At 50.7% G+C, this 16550-nt stretch overlaps 2 protein-coding genes across 2 annotated transcripts; both read right to left on the bottom strand.

Annotated features, from left to right (window-relative positions):
• Positions 1-3444: 3444 nt before the first annotated feature.
• On the bottom strand, positions 3445-6526 carry NCLIV_050890 (putative KR domain domain-containing protein; the record flags this gene model as incomplete). The annotated part of the gene is made up of 5 exons (XM_003884642.1): positions 3445-3908; positions 4404-4500; positions 4880-5032; positions 5716-6010; positions 6369-6526. The coding sequence occupies 5 exons, from the start codon at positions 6524-6526 to the stop codon at positions 3445-3447; spliced, it is 1167 nt and encodes a 388-aa protein (XP_003884691.1).
• A 3987-nt stretch (positions 6527-10513) lies between these two features.
• NCLIV_050880 (hypothetical protein) lies at positions 10514-12268 on the bottom strand (the record flags this gene model as incomplete). Its single annotated transcript, XM_003884641.1, has 1 exon — positions 10514-12268. The coding sequence occupies one exon, from the start codon at positions 12266-12268 to the stop codon at positions 10514-10516; it is 1755 nt and encodes a 584-aa protein (XP_003884690.1).
• Between the last annotated feature and the right edge of the window lie 4282 nt (positions 12269-16550).

Below are 16550 nucleotides of genomic sequence, written 5' to 3'. Positions count from 1 at the left end.
CACTGTCTTAGTAGGCAGTAACACTGGCAAACTCCTAAAATCAATGAAGCGGTTGAGCCTTTTAAGGTGCAAATTCGGGGGGACTTGTTGTCTGTTAAGGCAAAGTATTGTTTTCAGCAGTCCTGCGAGGCCGGAGGCTCCTTCTAGATGTCCAAGGTTGGTCTTTAGAGCACCCAGCACAAGTCGGTTTCTTCGCTTTTCCATGTCGGGAGCGAAACTGTTGCATAAAGCGCTGATTTCAATAGGATCTCCCAGTCGCGTGCCAGTCCCATGGGTCTCCACTATGTCCACCGCACTCGGAGAGACCTGAGCTCGGGCAAATGTCTGCCTGTATAGGTATTCTTGAGACGGTCCCGACGGCGCTGTGACACTGCCTGTTTTACCTCCATGAACAACGGCAGAAGCTAAAATGCGGCAGAGTTGGTTGGAAGCACGAGTCCCGGTCCCACAAGATCCTTGATCGCCTTCGTTACCTCGTGGTTGATGTCTGAAACCGTGGGCCTGTCGTGTTCTCCATTCGTTTTGCTGTTCCGAGTTGGTCCGACATGGCGCGGCGTCTTGTTCTTTCGATGTTTCGGAAAGGTCACTTTGCAACACGAAGACGACGACACCTTCGCTTCGAACAAAGCCATCAGCAGCATCGTCAAAAGTCCTGCACCTGTAGGTTGGAGAGAGAAAACCTGCTCGTGCGAATGCCAGCGTCACATCCGTGGTCAGCAGCAAGTTCACGCTGGCTACCACAGCTGTGTGGCATGACGCACGCCGGTGTTGTAATTCTTGCAGCGCACAATGCAGGGCAGTCGACGACGAGGAGCAGGCGGTATCCACCGTGATCGATGCCCCCGTCAATCCAAGAGTGTACGACAGACGGTTGGAGAGCATACTGGTCGAGTGACTTGTGGCGGAGAAACTCTGGATCTGTTCGCCATGATTCATTCGCTGCCTGGTGAAAAAAAAGCATAAGAAGCATATGCCCACTGTATTGCTATGCCCCGTTCTTCATCGCAGCGGGACTTTACATGTTCAAGATCAATATAGTACTTGAGGACAGTCGAACATCGATTCAGGTTGTATCAGTTATTATTCGAGGAGACTGCGTGCACTCTGGAAAGAGGTAACTAGGTAGGTCCTCACCAATCAGTGGAGCAACAGCCAACGAACGTCGCAATGGGGGCAGGCCTTGAGTTATTCCTATCGATCCCAGCTGCATGGAGTGCCTCTACGGCTTTCATCAACAGTAACCGCTGCTGCGGATCCATTGTCCTCGCCTACACACATCGGTCCACGAATAAGAGGTAGCTCCACTCGAAGGCAAGCAGTTTCCGTAGCGCTTGCCTTTCTGCATGCCAACATGTCGCAGGCTCTTGGCGACAAACCCAAGGAGAGTTGTCTCCGCTTCTTTTGCATAGACAACGAGAGAGCCGAAAACAGTCAGGAGTAGAGCACCAGAACAGATTTACCCTTGATTCCGCCATCATGTGCATGCATACCTATATATATATATATATATATATATGTTTAGATTATTGTCCATCAGAACATCAGTACACCCATATATACGTTTGTATATTTCGGCACACACGGCGGGTTTTGCTGAGGGTTCAGCTTATCGTTAAAAAAGTACTAGATTCCGACATAAGCGAAATAGTCACCTCAGCGTCAGGGATTCCGAAGAACGAATTATCGAAAAGGTCCACATCGTCCAGGAAGCCTCCCTCTGTAAAGTGCAAAGTCGAGTTTGCCGCTCTGGGTTCCCGGTTGACCTTGAAGTCCTGCGCTGGGTAGAGGGTCCTGACGTAGCAGTAGGCACCCGCTCAACGCCAAAAAAGGGCACGCATGGCTGCTTCCAAACTTTCATTAGGGTCGCTGTTGCAGTTCAACTCGGTCTGTGACCTGAGCCAAGGTCAGTAATGCATTGCTTTTTTCTGGAGGGAAGTTTGTATCCGGCGGCACCCCCTCCAGCAACCGGTTTCTTGCATAACACTCCGTATTGCTCAAACGACTGCGTCTTTTCCGATGCGCAGAGTCGCAGGTGCGGCACACTGGGGGCACTCGCGACACCGATACGCCCGAGCGGCATCGAACTCATTGGTTCTGTACGCCATTTTCCTTCGACAGAATAAATAAGGGTTGCCGGCTGCCAAACTTCTACGCATTGTAGCAACGGTAGGGCCGACCCACAGCAATGCTCGGGGGTCTAATGGCGGAAAATTTAAGTGGACGGAATGCGCTCTGACCAACTGGGGAGTGCTATGATGTGCAACTCACCTGTTCGATGGAACTGGCCCAACGCAATCAATACCTGCTTCCAGGAGTTCCCACAGATGGCCAGGAGTCTGGCAGGAACCCGGAAGCGCACACGCGACACCTGTGACAAACACGCCCGGCGGCTGTTCTTGAACACTGCATAGTGAGAGTTCCGGACTGGGCCTTGTTTGTCGATCTCTTGCACCTCCTTGATTGCGCTTCTTACTCCGTAAGTGGACGACAAGGCTGCGGAGGTCAGCAAATTCGAAAAGCTCAAAAGGCTCTACAGGCTGCTTCATCATTCGCTGAATATCGTTAGCCAGCTCAACCGCAGTCAGCGAGTCCAACCCGAGCGAGAGGAAGGGTGTATCCGGCTGTAAGCTTGACTTCTCGATCCCAGTTACACGAGCGAAACACTCTATCATCATCGACAGTTCTTCTTCATCTTCGTGTTCAGGAAGTTCCTTTTTGGTGGAGTTTAATGCGTCCGTACCCATGGCTGTCGGACCCAAGCACATAGTTGATGCCGGTTCTGCCAAGTTGGCTTCTGTCGTTCCGCGGTGGTCGTGTTCGGCCTCATGCAAACCCTGTTGTCCCTTCGTAAACAAAAAGCCATCCTCGGCGTGCTCTGGACACGCAGCGATGGCAGGCGTCTCAGAGAGTGACTTGTTAACGTCACTGTTGGGTCTGTTCCCTGAGTCTCTACGTTGTTGTTCCATACCAAGCTCAAGCGTGCCTGGTTGGATCGGGCGGTATCCTGAACTGGTGAGATCATGTGTGTGTGAATACAGAATGTCAGTGCAACGCTCTGCCTGAAGCAGTTTCCTTCTCGCTTCTGACCGTCTCGGTTTGCCACTTGTTGTTTTGGGCAAGGAACCGGCCCTGAGAAGCCAAAGACGATGTAGTGGTAGATGAACAGCCTTGTTCACGGCCCGAACAATGTCAGAGTGAATCATCTTCAACTTCACGGGTGTGTCGGTGCCTTCTGTTTCACACACGCAGTCATAATCAATGGCTAGGGTGAACCCGCCACTTTCTTCACTGTTTGTGGAGGAGCACCTTTCATGTCTCACTAAGCCTTTAATCTACGGGACAAGCCTGTCGAGAGCCGTGGGCTTGCTTGATAGTGTTTATGTCTTCGATTGCATGAGGCTCACGGTTCTTCAACTTTCGTATTACTTCATCTGGTCCCATTCTTTACACAGTGGTGACTATGCACGGATTTATGGCAAAAGCGAGGTCAGCAAACGGGTTGAGAAAAATCTTACTCTGAATTTCTGCCGCCACTCCTAACCCTTCGCCGTCATTGACGGTACTGATAGCGAACGCCATAACTCCACCTTTGCGCACTGCAGCGCACCGTTCTACAGCTTCCTCGATATCTTGAGGGTAGTAGTTGCAGCCCCGAATAATGATAACGTCTTTGAGGCGACCAGTAATAAAGAGCTCGCCGTCACCGAGAAAACCGAGGTCTCCTGTCCGAAGGAAAGTCCTGTCGCCACTGACGGCTCCATCAGCTGTGTCGAGGTGCAAGTTGAACGTTGAAGCCGTCTCCACCGGACAGCGAAAATAGCCTGAAGCCGCGCTGTGAGAACTGACCCACACTTCGCCGATTCGCCACTCCGGCAGCTCGTGCAACAGCTTCGGGTCTACAATCTTCACTGCATCCAGGGAACACGGAAGTCTTAAAACACTCGCAGAAATAGATAGAGACACAATTCCAGATCAGTAAATATGCTGATTCAAACTAACGACTCACTCGTTGCTGTTGAAGCTGTTGGAGAAAGCTGTCGTCCTTGGCCTGACGATGTAATCTGTCGCGGCTCTGCGATCAGCCTCCAAGGTACAATAGTAATAGTAGGCGATTGATGCACGGTCTTGAGCTAGAACTACTGTATGGGGGTTAGGAGCTTCCTCCTCAGATGTTTTACGCAAAAATCCGTGGCTGTATTATGTTATCATTGCAATTCGCTCTGCCTGTTCGCCGATATTCGGTTCGACGGACATGTGTTCGTGTTTCCAAGTAGCAGGGAAGCAAGCTGCCTCCAGCAAGACGGACAGCAGAGGTTCTGCCCTTGCAGATAGAAAGAAGCAGTTCGAGGTGTTGACTGAGATCTGAAAAAAACTTCATGAAAGGCAGGAGCCTGAGGACTTACCGATGACGCCTTGGTGAGGCTCTCCACACCCGACGATGAGCTTGGCGCGCATTGCGCCCTCTGATTTTGCTCCAGGCATGATAATTTCTACTGTATCCTGGGAAGAAACAAGAAAGAGAACAGAAACAGAACCAACCTCCAAGACCAGCTCAGCCCAGCAAGAACGTTCCGCAAGGCGTCAATCTCTACGTGTCCCTTGATAAAACTGACGCCAGGATAAAACTGACGCCAGCGACGGTAGGGGGGGCTCATCGTTAGTGTAGCAGCAGCACGTACCCCAAGGAGCACTTTTCTTGGTTTGTCATTTTTTTTATCCACGCAAAACCTCTACTGATCGAGCATACCACGTTTGAATGGGTGATTTTCTTAGGGAAGTGTGTCTCTTCCAAAAGAGAAATTCTCTCGAGTTAGTCCGCCGTCGTACAAACTACACTTTATGCTGACTTAACAAGTGACCCCTTCTGCACCCGACTTACCCCCTGTGCCAGCTTTCTCTGATTGACTTCAATTATCCTCGGATTCCTTGGCTTCCTCCCTTCGGAACTACGGCCTGTGACCCCTACTGTATGCTCGGCAAGGCCATATGCCGGACACATCATCCATGGCTCAAATCCAGCAGGAGAGAACTTCTGTAGACACGATGAAACACGGGTAGACACAGCTGCATCCGCAGGTGGCTGTTCTGTCGGAGGCATATTTTGATCACAGCGCTGTGGGCAGTCGCTTGCACGTCTGTAATCCCCAAATATCGCTCGGAGGGTTACGTGGTAGTACAATGTGTGACAGCTAACAGGCCAGTGAATTGAAGCAGCGGCTTCCAGGCGGTGGCTGACTTGAAGGTACACCCAGCCTCCGCGGGTCGAATCACCTGCTCGGAGGACTGACGACGAATCTTGAGCATGGTACACAGCGACTTCCTGAGGAACCGGATTGTGGCCCAGTCAGACATTACTATCAAATGAAGGAAAGGTTCTGGCAGCTATGGGAGGAAGCGTGAGACCGTAACCGGGCCGAGACGAGGAAGAACCATAAGCATCGATTGATTGTGGCGACATGGCATGGCCATGTTTTCTACGTGGACTTTATCACGACGTAACTTCAAGACATTGGATATTGGAAGGTGCTTCGTGCAGTTGTGTGACCAATAAAGTTGAGGTTGTCTTCGGTAACACAAGGATTTGTCAGACTCTACCTGCCACAGTTTACTAAGAGCTCATTCCCGTCCCGGCGTGAGTTCCGCTCACAAACAGAAACCGAGAGCGGCGGCATTGTGTGCAACAACACATCTGAGTGGGTCTCCACTCGACCGTACCTGCAGGAATGCTTCAATTGTTGCTGGCCGGATGGGCTCGGCGCCGTTGACGCATGCCATAACCTTCTCGAAATTCAACTCCGACACGAGATCATCCGAGGTCTTCCTAGCCGCTAGCGCGTACGCGAAATCCGGTGCAGCTGTGAAAGAGCAGCCGAACTTGCTCATGCCCGCAAGCCAGAGATCCGGTGCGCTCACGAAGTCCACCGGTGACATCAGAAAGGCAGTGCATCCGAAAAACAAGGGGACGCACAACATTCCGACGAGCCTGAGGATGACACAACTCAAGCTTGTCCTGTTTTAAGGAACTGAATGCAAAACACGCACTGGTTGACCCTACCATCTGCAATACAAAGCTCCTACGGAAACCGTGCGAAGTTACCCGCGCTCCTTGCGGTGTCATACACTAACGTTGGTCCGAGAAGCCCCTTCCTCCCCCCCCCCCCCCCGCTACCCCACTCCTAAAGTCATTAGTTACTCATCAACCTGTCAACGTGATTCTCCCCCAGGAGAGGGGAGCCGCGCGCAGTATACCAGTTCCTCTCGCCACTCGAGTGCATCGAAAATGTTTTCGAGCGGTGAGTGTCCAACTGTAGCGGGTTCACCACGTCAGTCACTACGTAATGGCCCCCTTAACGGGCATTCAGACTCACCCCATATCATGCGTTACCGGCAACCAGGAAAAGAAACGCAGCCGATGACCCCAGGTGGACACGAGAAACTCCTGGTACTTTTCAGTGAATTCTGCGTACGATTCAACAGGTAGATCATATAAGCTCTCTTTGGTGCCGGGGTGGAAAGCCCCGCACATCCGCCAGTTAAGATGGATGTTGTGCAGTAGGGCTCTGTGCGTCACCACGCACCCCTTGGGGTTACCGGTGCTACCGGACGAGAACTGGATGAAAGCATGCGTTTCAGGTATAATGTTCAACGAGTCCAACTCGCACGCTGTGCCATCATCAACGTGGTCGGGCAGCTCGTCAGTGAATATCCATTGTAGAGCTCTCACGCAGCGCGTGGCGTCGTTCGGAAGGACTGATTCCAGAAAATGCCTGGTTTTTATTTGGAGAGGAAAAGACACGCGTATCTCCTAGTCCTGACTGGGAACTATTCAGGATAGGCGGTGTGACGAAGTCCGAATTCAAGAAACAAAACAGCATCTTCGGGACACCACAAACAACAATAGGGCACTTTCCGATCGAAATGGGTTCGAACATACTAATCCTCTCTTGTACGTGACTTCTACCAGATTTGGGGGCTACAAAGATAGGAAATCCCGGATGCAAAACTGTTTTAACGAACGCTGTCGCAGCGGCAGACAACTGACGCGTACTACATTCACATTAACGTGAAACAAAATTCATTACCTGAGGAGAGAGGAGCTCAGTACAACGGATGGATTTGTCGTCTTCACCATGGACACTATTCTGTCGATGCTGTCCGAGTCTCTATCATTGCTGCCAGGTGGGTAGACTGGCACGGCAGTAAGCCCACATATTTGACAACCAATAAAGGCGGGCACGAAGCTGACCGAGGGAGGATAACACCTGTAAAGATCGCAGATCGTTCAGTGCTCCGATAGAGCAAAACACAACGGCAAATCGTGGGCGGTGGCACAACAAGTCAGCGGTGCGCGATGAATCGAACAAACTCCCCGTAATATAATACGAGTTGAGTTTACTTGACAGTAGACAAAACACCTTCAGGTACCCAAAGGCGGCGCTTTAAGACCCGTGCTGCAAGCGAAGGTTCTGGTGGTTCATCGGACGACGTCTACGGTTACGAAGTCACGAGCCTGCATTCCTGACTTAGCGGACCTTCTGAGCTCAACCAGATAAAACAATCAGTCTAACGGACGTATGTATTTGCACCGGTTTAATTCTTGCGCTCTCTCCTGCAGGGTCAATGAATGCGAGTATGACTGAATTCCTGGGCCTCCTCTTTCTTATGCTGCAAGGAAAGCCAATCTTTGATTATGGTGATGCATTGGAACATGTTCTGAACGGCCTAGCGACTCTTCGCGTCTTGCTCAATCTCTGCTCTTACAAAATGGCTCGATCGCCTTGCTGACAGTGTACTTGGCTCAAGCAGGTGGCGATTTTCAGGGCCTCACGCCGCAGGTCGTGATACGTTAACGAAGCTGCTTTGGAACCCTACATAACAGTGGGAAGGCAACAGTGTGTATAACGAGACAATCTTCTTTGTCCGCCAATGCTTTAGACTCCTCTGAAGCTACTGTTAGGTGTCGAGGGAACAAAACTTCTTCATATGTTCTCCCTGGACGAAGACTAGACTGTAGGCGCAGTTGAGACCACCACTCCCCACATTTGTACAACAGGCTTCACTGGCGCCTCCTGCTGGACTACAAAAACTGAGGGTACCTGCTGTCTTACATTCGCATCAAGCCAAACGATGGCGTCTTCATGTGGTATCTTCTCGGCCCACTTCCACAGCGAGCGGAACCACAGCCCGTGAAGTTTCACGAGTTGCTCAGCGTTTGCCATGGTTATAATTAATGTCGACTCCAGCTGAACAGGCTGGCTCTTCAGTCCATGAGCATTACGGCATCTGGGTCGTCCGCTTTGGAGGCCAGACACTCGCTGCCTTTTTTTCAACCGGATAGCGGCTGGAGGGCACGTTTTGATGTGGGGTTCTTCTGCTTGACTTTCCAGCTGCTGGTCGTGCTGATCCACGAGGAAGGCAACCCTGTCAGGAAATGTCTTGCAGGTTGGCAAAAGGGGAAAAAATCTGGCCAACCACTCCCTTCACTCACTCTTGGTGATTCGTCTCCCCATTACAATCGACTCCGCACTCCGTCACCTGCCTGGCCGATGTTATGGCACTCCTGAGGACGATGTTGCGCAGCCTCCGAATTGAGACTGAGACCAGTGCCGTTTCCGACTACTATCAGCATTGGTAGCCATACCCAAATAAATATGTTTGCATTGGCACTGGCTATTGTCAATGTTGGACAGCAATGGTTGACTCCAAGGCATGGGCGCACGAAATTTTGAGAGCTTTTGTGGGATTGATGTGAAGCAGATAGGACATAGAAGAACCAGATGCGCCGTGCAAGTCTGATTGAGGCACTGTTGTTCGAAAAGAGAGAACGTTGCGGACAGTTTCCTCCTCATACTTGGGCTTTAGAGCGGTCCATGGTTTCCGAAAACATGCACATCGCCGCGTCTATCTCCGCATGCGAGCAGTCTCCCGCGCTGGGGGAATACGTGGTGAGCGGAGAAACAGAATCCTTCCGCTTGTGCCTGTCTCTCAGACCAACAAATATGTGTACCTAAATTACGATCGAATTGGTCACGATTACGATGCTAATGCCGCTGCACAAATGCGACAACGAACCAGCAAAATGTTCTGCTTTTGTTCCATTCCCATCTACCTGAGAGGGATTTGCCGTGCTCTACCCTGGTTGTGATATGCATCCGGTCTCAATAGTGAACAGCGCCTCTCGCTTCACGGTTACTCGTCCTTTGTCCACCTCATCTGAAAGAATTGCTCAGAGCCGAGTGGTACCAGGGCGACCTCTACCACCTACTAATGATGAACGAATAATTGTCCAAACCGCCTGGGGTCTTTTCACAGAAGAAATGTCATTACACGCCTTTTATTAAATCAAATTGCTCTTGAGAGAGAGTCGCAAAATGTTTGATGTAATACAAGTGTCCAGGTGGCCACAAAACGGCACCTCGGTCTGTAGTACCCAGAGCGTGACATCCGTATCGCAGTGAGATTTTTCGAAACCATTCACCGTCGCATTGCAGTGTGCCAATAATCAGCACCGTCACCCTCACTCGAAATTGTTTTTAATTTCTTGGAATTCTTCACAGGATGATCTCGTTCGCATACACCGCATCACTCGATCCCCCACCATTTGCGGAGGTTTGTCGTAAGCTCATGCTATTTGATAGGAAATATCAACTCAACAAGTACTACCGGGAGCAGCACCAGCACCACTCAACGCTCATGTTATCGGAAAACTGTGCCCAGTCACAATGCCGATTTAAAATATAATCGGGCGACCATAGCGTAGCTTCGTCCCAGCAACCGTGCAGAATACTGTCAGCACAAAATTCTTGAGGCTCTTACAAGATAACCTTTTCCGACTGTGGGTGGTGAATACAGAGGTGGTCATACTCAGCAAAAAATACAGCCCAAATCTCATTTTGTGGGACATTGAAAAGAAAGCTGAGAACCTCCCACAGTCGTGGCAAACTGTCCCCTCGGCGAACGGACTGTTCGCAGTTGCGTGACACAGACTGTACCAGAAGGTCCAGTCTCAATTCTTTCCAAGTCTTTAGTCTCTGCTGAACGGCCATAATAGGCATCTTGAAGCCAACTGCCGACAATCTGTGCAGTGCCCCTCTTGCCGTCTGCTAAAAGGCGCTCTTACTTTCTCCCATTCGATGGATGCATTCACCGTGTTCTTGTACGCGGCTGCCTGTCCTGCCACAGCTAGTTTGGCGCTTGTGTCTAGCTACTTACGTATACCAGAAAATGTCCCCGCCTGGTAAAAAACTACCGTGGGAACGAGACGGTGGGCCGCAGTCGCCATCACCAAAGAGTTGAACGGCTGTCTCTGGTCTTGAAAGCAGAAATAATTAAACCTGTTTTACATCCCTGGAGGGACATGGGTTGTGAGGAGTCACACATACCGTGCAAAGACTATATATGTAGCCGCCTGCACGAGACCACACTAACTCACGCAAGTACACATCAATGAAGATCACGTGTTTCGAGATAATTACATGCCGTTCTCGAACAGACCGGATAATCAAGAAATCAGTTACATGCCCTTCTTAGAGAGCATGACGGGAGGCGGGGGCGGGGGCGCCACTGCCTTTTTCGTCTTGCACTGGGTCCTGTACTTGGTTTCCATGCACGGATATGCCTGTTGTTTGACATGGTCCTTGTAGCAAGTCTTGGGAACTGTGTACGACTGCGTGGCGCATTGGTTCTCGAACACAGTCTTGGAGCACTTGTATGCTTCTTGAGTTGGCACGGCCTTGTAGCAAGTCTTCTCAACCTGGAAGGCCACCTGCTTGCACTCCTTCTTCGGGCAAGAGTACTGCACCTGCGTTGGCACCTTCTTTTGGCAGGTCTTAGAAACAAAGGCGCACTGCTGCTCCATAACAGTCTTGGTACAAGCGTAGGCCTGCTTGACTGGCACAGTCTTGTAGCAAGTATCCTCATAGGGGACCATCTTCGTTTCGCATTTGGACTGGTACTTCGTCTCGGGACAGCTGTATGGCACCTTGATGGGCTCTTGCTTGTAGCACGTGTCCGGAACCTGGACGGGGACGCTCTGGCATTCTTGCTTGTACTCTGTCTTGGGACACGAGTACGCTTCTTTGACTGGAACTTGCTTCGTGCAAGTGTGTGGAACCTCAACAGGGACCTTCTTGCACTGCTGCTTGTATTCAGTCTTTGAGCATTTGTACGGCTGCTGCACAGTGATCGTCTCGTAGCAGGTTTCCGGCACTTCATACGGCACCTCCTGGCACTGTTCAGTGTATTCAGTCTTCGAACACTTGTAAGACTGTGTAGTGGGCACCTCCTTGTAGCAGACATTCTTGCTTGTGAACGGAACTTGGCGGCAGACACGCTGCTTCTTGAGCTGCCTGAGCTTGCATTCCTTGCCCATGCAGGGCACTTGGGCGACTTCCTCGGTACATTCGGTCTTATACTCTGTTTTGGAGCAATCGTACGCCTCTTTCGTCATAACAGTCTTGCTGCAGGTGCTTGGGACCTCAATGGGGACCTTAGTGCATTGTGTTTTTGTCAAAGTCTTCTTGCATTTGTACGGCTTCTGCTGCTGCACTGGCTTGTAGCACGTGTCTGGAACCTGCACGGCAACATCAGAGCAGCTGTCCTCGAAGGCGGTCTTTGTGCAGGGATACTCCTGTGGCTGCATTACAGTCTTGTAGCAAGTGTTCTCCACTTGAAAGGGCACTTGCCTGCACTGTTCCTTGTACTCGGTCTTGGAGCAGGTGTAAGGTACCGTCTTCACATCGTCCTTGAAGCATGTTTTGGCGACAGTGTACGGCACCTCGGCACAGAATTGCTCGGGCTTGGTCTTCTGGCACGAATACGCTTGCTGTTCCTGGACTGTCTTGTAGCAAGTGTTGGGCACCTGGACTGGCACAGCTTTGCAAGCTTCTTTTCCACATTCGTATGCCTCCATCACATACTCAGTCTTGGTGCAAGTGTTCGCCACCTCATAACACTCGGTTTTGTGCTGTGTCTGCGGACACGAGTATGCAACCTGCTGGGAGACCTGCTTGTAGCAGGTGTCGGGAACCTGTACAGGCACGTTCTTGCAAACCTCTTTCTCCAGTGTCTCCGGGCACGAGTATGCTTCCTTCTTTGTCACATCCTTGTAGCAAGTAGCCTGGACTTGGTACGGTACCGTCTCGCAAACCTCCTGTTTGACCACTGGGGGTGGAGCCTCCTTTTTGCTCATGACCATCGGCGGCGGGTTTGCACTCGCCGGCAGCGCCAGCGCCACGAAGGCAAGAGACACGAGACAAAAGCGTGCCATTTTCCCTAATAGGTACCTGCAGATGTGAAGTGAGGCCTAGCAGTGGGTTCGGGCGCATAAAAGCTTCTTGGGGAGAAGTGGCGAAGAAAAATGTGAACTGACCAAACAGACTTGCAGAGGCTTCCCGGCAACAGACAATTGAAAGACATCTCTTGAGGCCTCACACAGGCTCAGCCACCCGGACCAAAACCATCAAAGAAGCGTTGGGAGCCTCCAGAGCACCTGACACCCCAGTCTCCCTACCTTTGTTAGTACGGGGTGCTCTGCCAGCGCGCCTGACCCACCGCACGGGGTGGTTTTTGAGGTGTGCAGTTGGATTTCTTCAAAAAGCGACTCGAGATTTGGGAAGAGAAGTTCAGGGTGAACGTGTTTTTCCAAGTATCTGCTACTGCATCAATGAACTCCGCAAAAAATGACGGAGAATACTTGTGCCGTCGTTCGTCGACTAGGATCTGTGTACAGGCTCGTCAGTGTCAGATCTCAGTTTGTGAAACTACGACTTGCTGCAGCACTTTCGGTGTGTCAAGTTGGGCTCAACGTGGCATGATTCCGAAAAAGAGAAGCCGGTGATGAACATCTGACCATGAGAACATCAAACTTCGCGACGTTTTTGGATCCTCAAAAGTTTCGTTCAAAGCTTCAACAGTACGAAAAGCAAACATGAAAGATCCACTCCCGAGCGTATGTCTGGAAGACACCATGGAGAGAGCATAGCTTCGTGGTATCAAACGGTATAATGTTGCCGAAAATGAAGTCGGTGGTATCAATCATACCACGGGCACCGTGACTGGATGTCGTCGCCCGGGCAACCTGGTTCGATTCCGAGGCGATCAGGTCGCATGGCCAGAGATAGACGCAGAAATCTAGGTTTTGAAGAGCCTCGATGACATAAGCTGCACATTCTGTTCAGACATTTCTCAATTTCCAGCCTGTGAATGGGTGCCGCGCCACATAGCGTCATCCGATTGAATAGGACTTTCCGTCCTAAAACAGAGGGTCCGAGTGGCAGGACTTGAGGCATCCTTCGTGCAGCAATGACACGTATAGAGCCTCTTCGCGTCAGAGGATTTTCTCAAGCAAAGTGGGTCTCTCCTGCGAGTGGGTATCATTTGGTACAGTATTGCTCGCGATAGTGGCAGGCAGTAGAGAAACAGCAAATTTCGGATTGTCGATTAAATGACCATGAACCGCTGGTGTCTCAAGGCGGTTACCAGATGCGAAGTGATGCTGCATAAAATCATTCTTTCAGCAACAGCACTGCACGCATTCATCCTCTTGTGCAGCAGCATCGTATTTGAATGAATGAGATTCTGGTGTCATCTAGTAAAAAGGCAAACGCTGATGGCTGGGTAGATGGGATTGTTCGATTGTTAACGGTGTGCAAGTCTATGCCTTATGCCTTGGTATCGGCAGGAAGCACGGAATTCCCAGTGGTAGGGCAAACATAAACGATCGTGTATCAGAGTTTCCGCTGCGTCCTCTGATATGTTCTTGGACAAATATGAGGTGAGCCTTGAATGCAACAAACGCCTGTCGGATCTCTGTAGATTCATCCAAAAAGTAGGGTTCGCGTAAAAAAGAAAGCAACTGGCACGGGATACGGGCGTTGCCAGTGTGATTGAGGCTTCAGACATCATTGGGAATTACTTCCAATTTACCCGTTCCACGTTTTTTCAATTATTCCTGTGAGGTCGAAATGGACAAGTGCGCACATAATGACTTCCAATTTACCCGTTCCACTTTTTTTCAATTATTCCTGTGAGGTCGAAATGGACAAGTGCGCACATATGGATCACTCACTTCACTTCCTATAGTTGCACTGATGGACCAGCTCGCTCACTTTTTCACCGCATGTTTCTTACCAGTGCAACCCTCAATCGGCCTGTTCCGCCAATAGTGAGGTTCTAGATGCAAACTCAAATAACTAGAAAGAGGCACAGCATTGCAGCAATTTGATTCGGTCTTCCGGAAGCTTCAGTCGAAGACGCGTTTAACGATAGCTCCGTTAGCTTACTCGACGTTCTCACCCACGACGACGAAACTGGTGGGTGCAAACGGTAGTTCAGTGCCCGGAGTTTTCGGGCTCGAATGACCTAACCTTGGCAAGGTTGTGCACTGAGCGGCTTCATCAGTCACTTCACCTACCACGAAAGCTTTCTCAGAGCAGTAAACATTGTGCTGCTGGGTGAACGTGCAACCGTTCAGCGAATGCCCCTAGAAAAAAGCGCAGAGTTGCTTGTTTGTTAGCTCGCGTCCAGTTGAGTTAGTGGCAAAGCGTGGCCTTTTCTCAAAGATATTCCTGATTTTTCCGTTACAGGGATTCTTTGGCAGCACGGATGGCAAACGTACACCTTTTTTTGCAAATAATTGTTCGCAGCTGACACTCGACGCAAAAATCACGGTCTTGCATACGATTGGTACAGCTTCGCTTGTCTGACATCTCTACATCAAACGTCTCTTCCAGCACAAGCCGAAATGGCGGAACCGCATCGGGGCTGCATGTCCCACGGCTGCCCGAGGTTAGATACGCTTGTTGACTGACGAATCGAAGCTCCGGAGCAACTCGATTGTCGTGCTTCGCATGTGGGGAAGGCGCCTCACCGCCAAATGGTATCTGAGTTTGTCTTTCGGCTTAGTTCGAACAGGATTGCAACGTTATCGGGGCTGTTACGTGGACGCAGCCTTCCCCCTGGTGGCAGAAGCTGGCGTTGACGACATCCACCCAGTCCCCCGTATAGCTCTGTGCTGTACTCGTGCATTCAAGTGCTGAACTATCGCCGACGCGGCGTTTCTCGATTAGAGGTTACTTGGAACAAGAGAGAAGTAGTATCATGCCTGAGCACAGCTCCTGCTATTTCAGGACAAGGAGAACTGGAGACAGAGTCATGCTCAAGAGAACGGGCAATACCGTGCACAGCACGTTGTGTACAACTTTTGGCGGTTTGCCTGTTGAGTTCCAGAGTGTCTCTCTCAGAGATTGGTGGCTGCTCAAGGGAGCAATTTTGATAGCTGTGGCCTTCCGTTTCCCACGACTGGCTGATAAACGGTGAACAATGTACCCACCGAAGTTGAAAACCAGGAGCCAGTAAGCGGGGCGTTGCGTTGGCACTCATATTGCGAAGTGGGTAGATCACACGCTGAGAAGAAAAGGCTTACTCGAACCGATGAATCTGCCAGGGCTTGTGCACATTTCCTGTGCTCATCGACTCGTGGCAGGTTACCGGCTGTTCTAATGTGCATGCGGTTGCTCCGGCACACATGCAGGGCCGTTGACGCGCCTAGCCCCTACCTCACAGATGAGAGAAAGAAACGGCTTTTGGCGATGAAACGCCAACTCGACTCGCAAGACTATAAGATCAAAATCAAACATATATATGCAAATGCCCGGGTATGCCGGTGGAAAGAGCAGGTTCCCGACCATACACGGCGAAGTCACTACAATCGTCTCCACCGGTGACTGTCAGCCGCCCTCGGGCGGTATGGAAAAACTTTCGAAGCTGATAAAGCCTCACCAGAGAGGTTGCATCATGACGCGCTGCAATAGATACGACATACCAATCGATTAGACTACCTCCACATCCGTTCATCGTGTTCATTGTTGCACTGACATCGTATTAGCACGTTGTATTATCCCATCACCCAAGAAGTGGGACACTCGAGTGTCCTGTCCAGGAGCACAGGGGGCGGCGACCAGACGAAACAGCACAAAATGTTTGTCTCTTCGTACACGCATACGCGTCGCCAGAGTGTTTCGCCAGTGGAGACATCTACCAGGCATGGATAGTCACGAGCTAACGTTTCTGCCAAGCAGTCGGTGTTAACATCTGGTTGTGTGTTCGTTTCTGCATCAGGCGGCTACGCTGAGGGCGGCTGCGAGAGCGGCACAGCCAACAGGAGGAGCACCTGCCGCAACGTCAGGTATTTGTGTCACTGGGTCAAATTCACTCTCGGCGAAGCCTTTTCTTTCTGCGAATGATGCAGCAAAGACAGATCTCTCAGTAGAGGCCACAATGGCCCGAATCCTCGCGGCGGAGAGAATGGAGTCTTCATTGAGGAAACAAACACAGGTCCGATGCTCCTACATGCCATCGTGCGGTGATTGCTCAAGAGGACTGCCGTTGTTTTTGCTACAGTTTCACATGTTTCTGTAGGGTGCGCTTACCATAATGAATGGGCATTTTAAGCCAATATCGTGATTTTCCAGCCTACTAGTCTGCACCTGCATCAGGTATGTGTTTGGTCAGCAACTATGTTTCCTTCGTGAATACATTCCCCTTATCGT

Source organism: Neospora caninum, chromosome X (genome assembly GCF_000208865.1).
Source record: "Neospora caninum Liverpool complete genome, chromosome X".
Lineage (NCBI taxonomy): Eukaryota > Apicomplexa > Conoidasida > Eucoccidiorida > Sarcocystidae > Neospora > Neospora caninum.
Note: the sequence above shows the minus strand (reverse complement) of the source record. Positions and strands in the feature narration are given on the sequence as shown.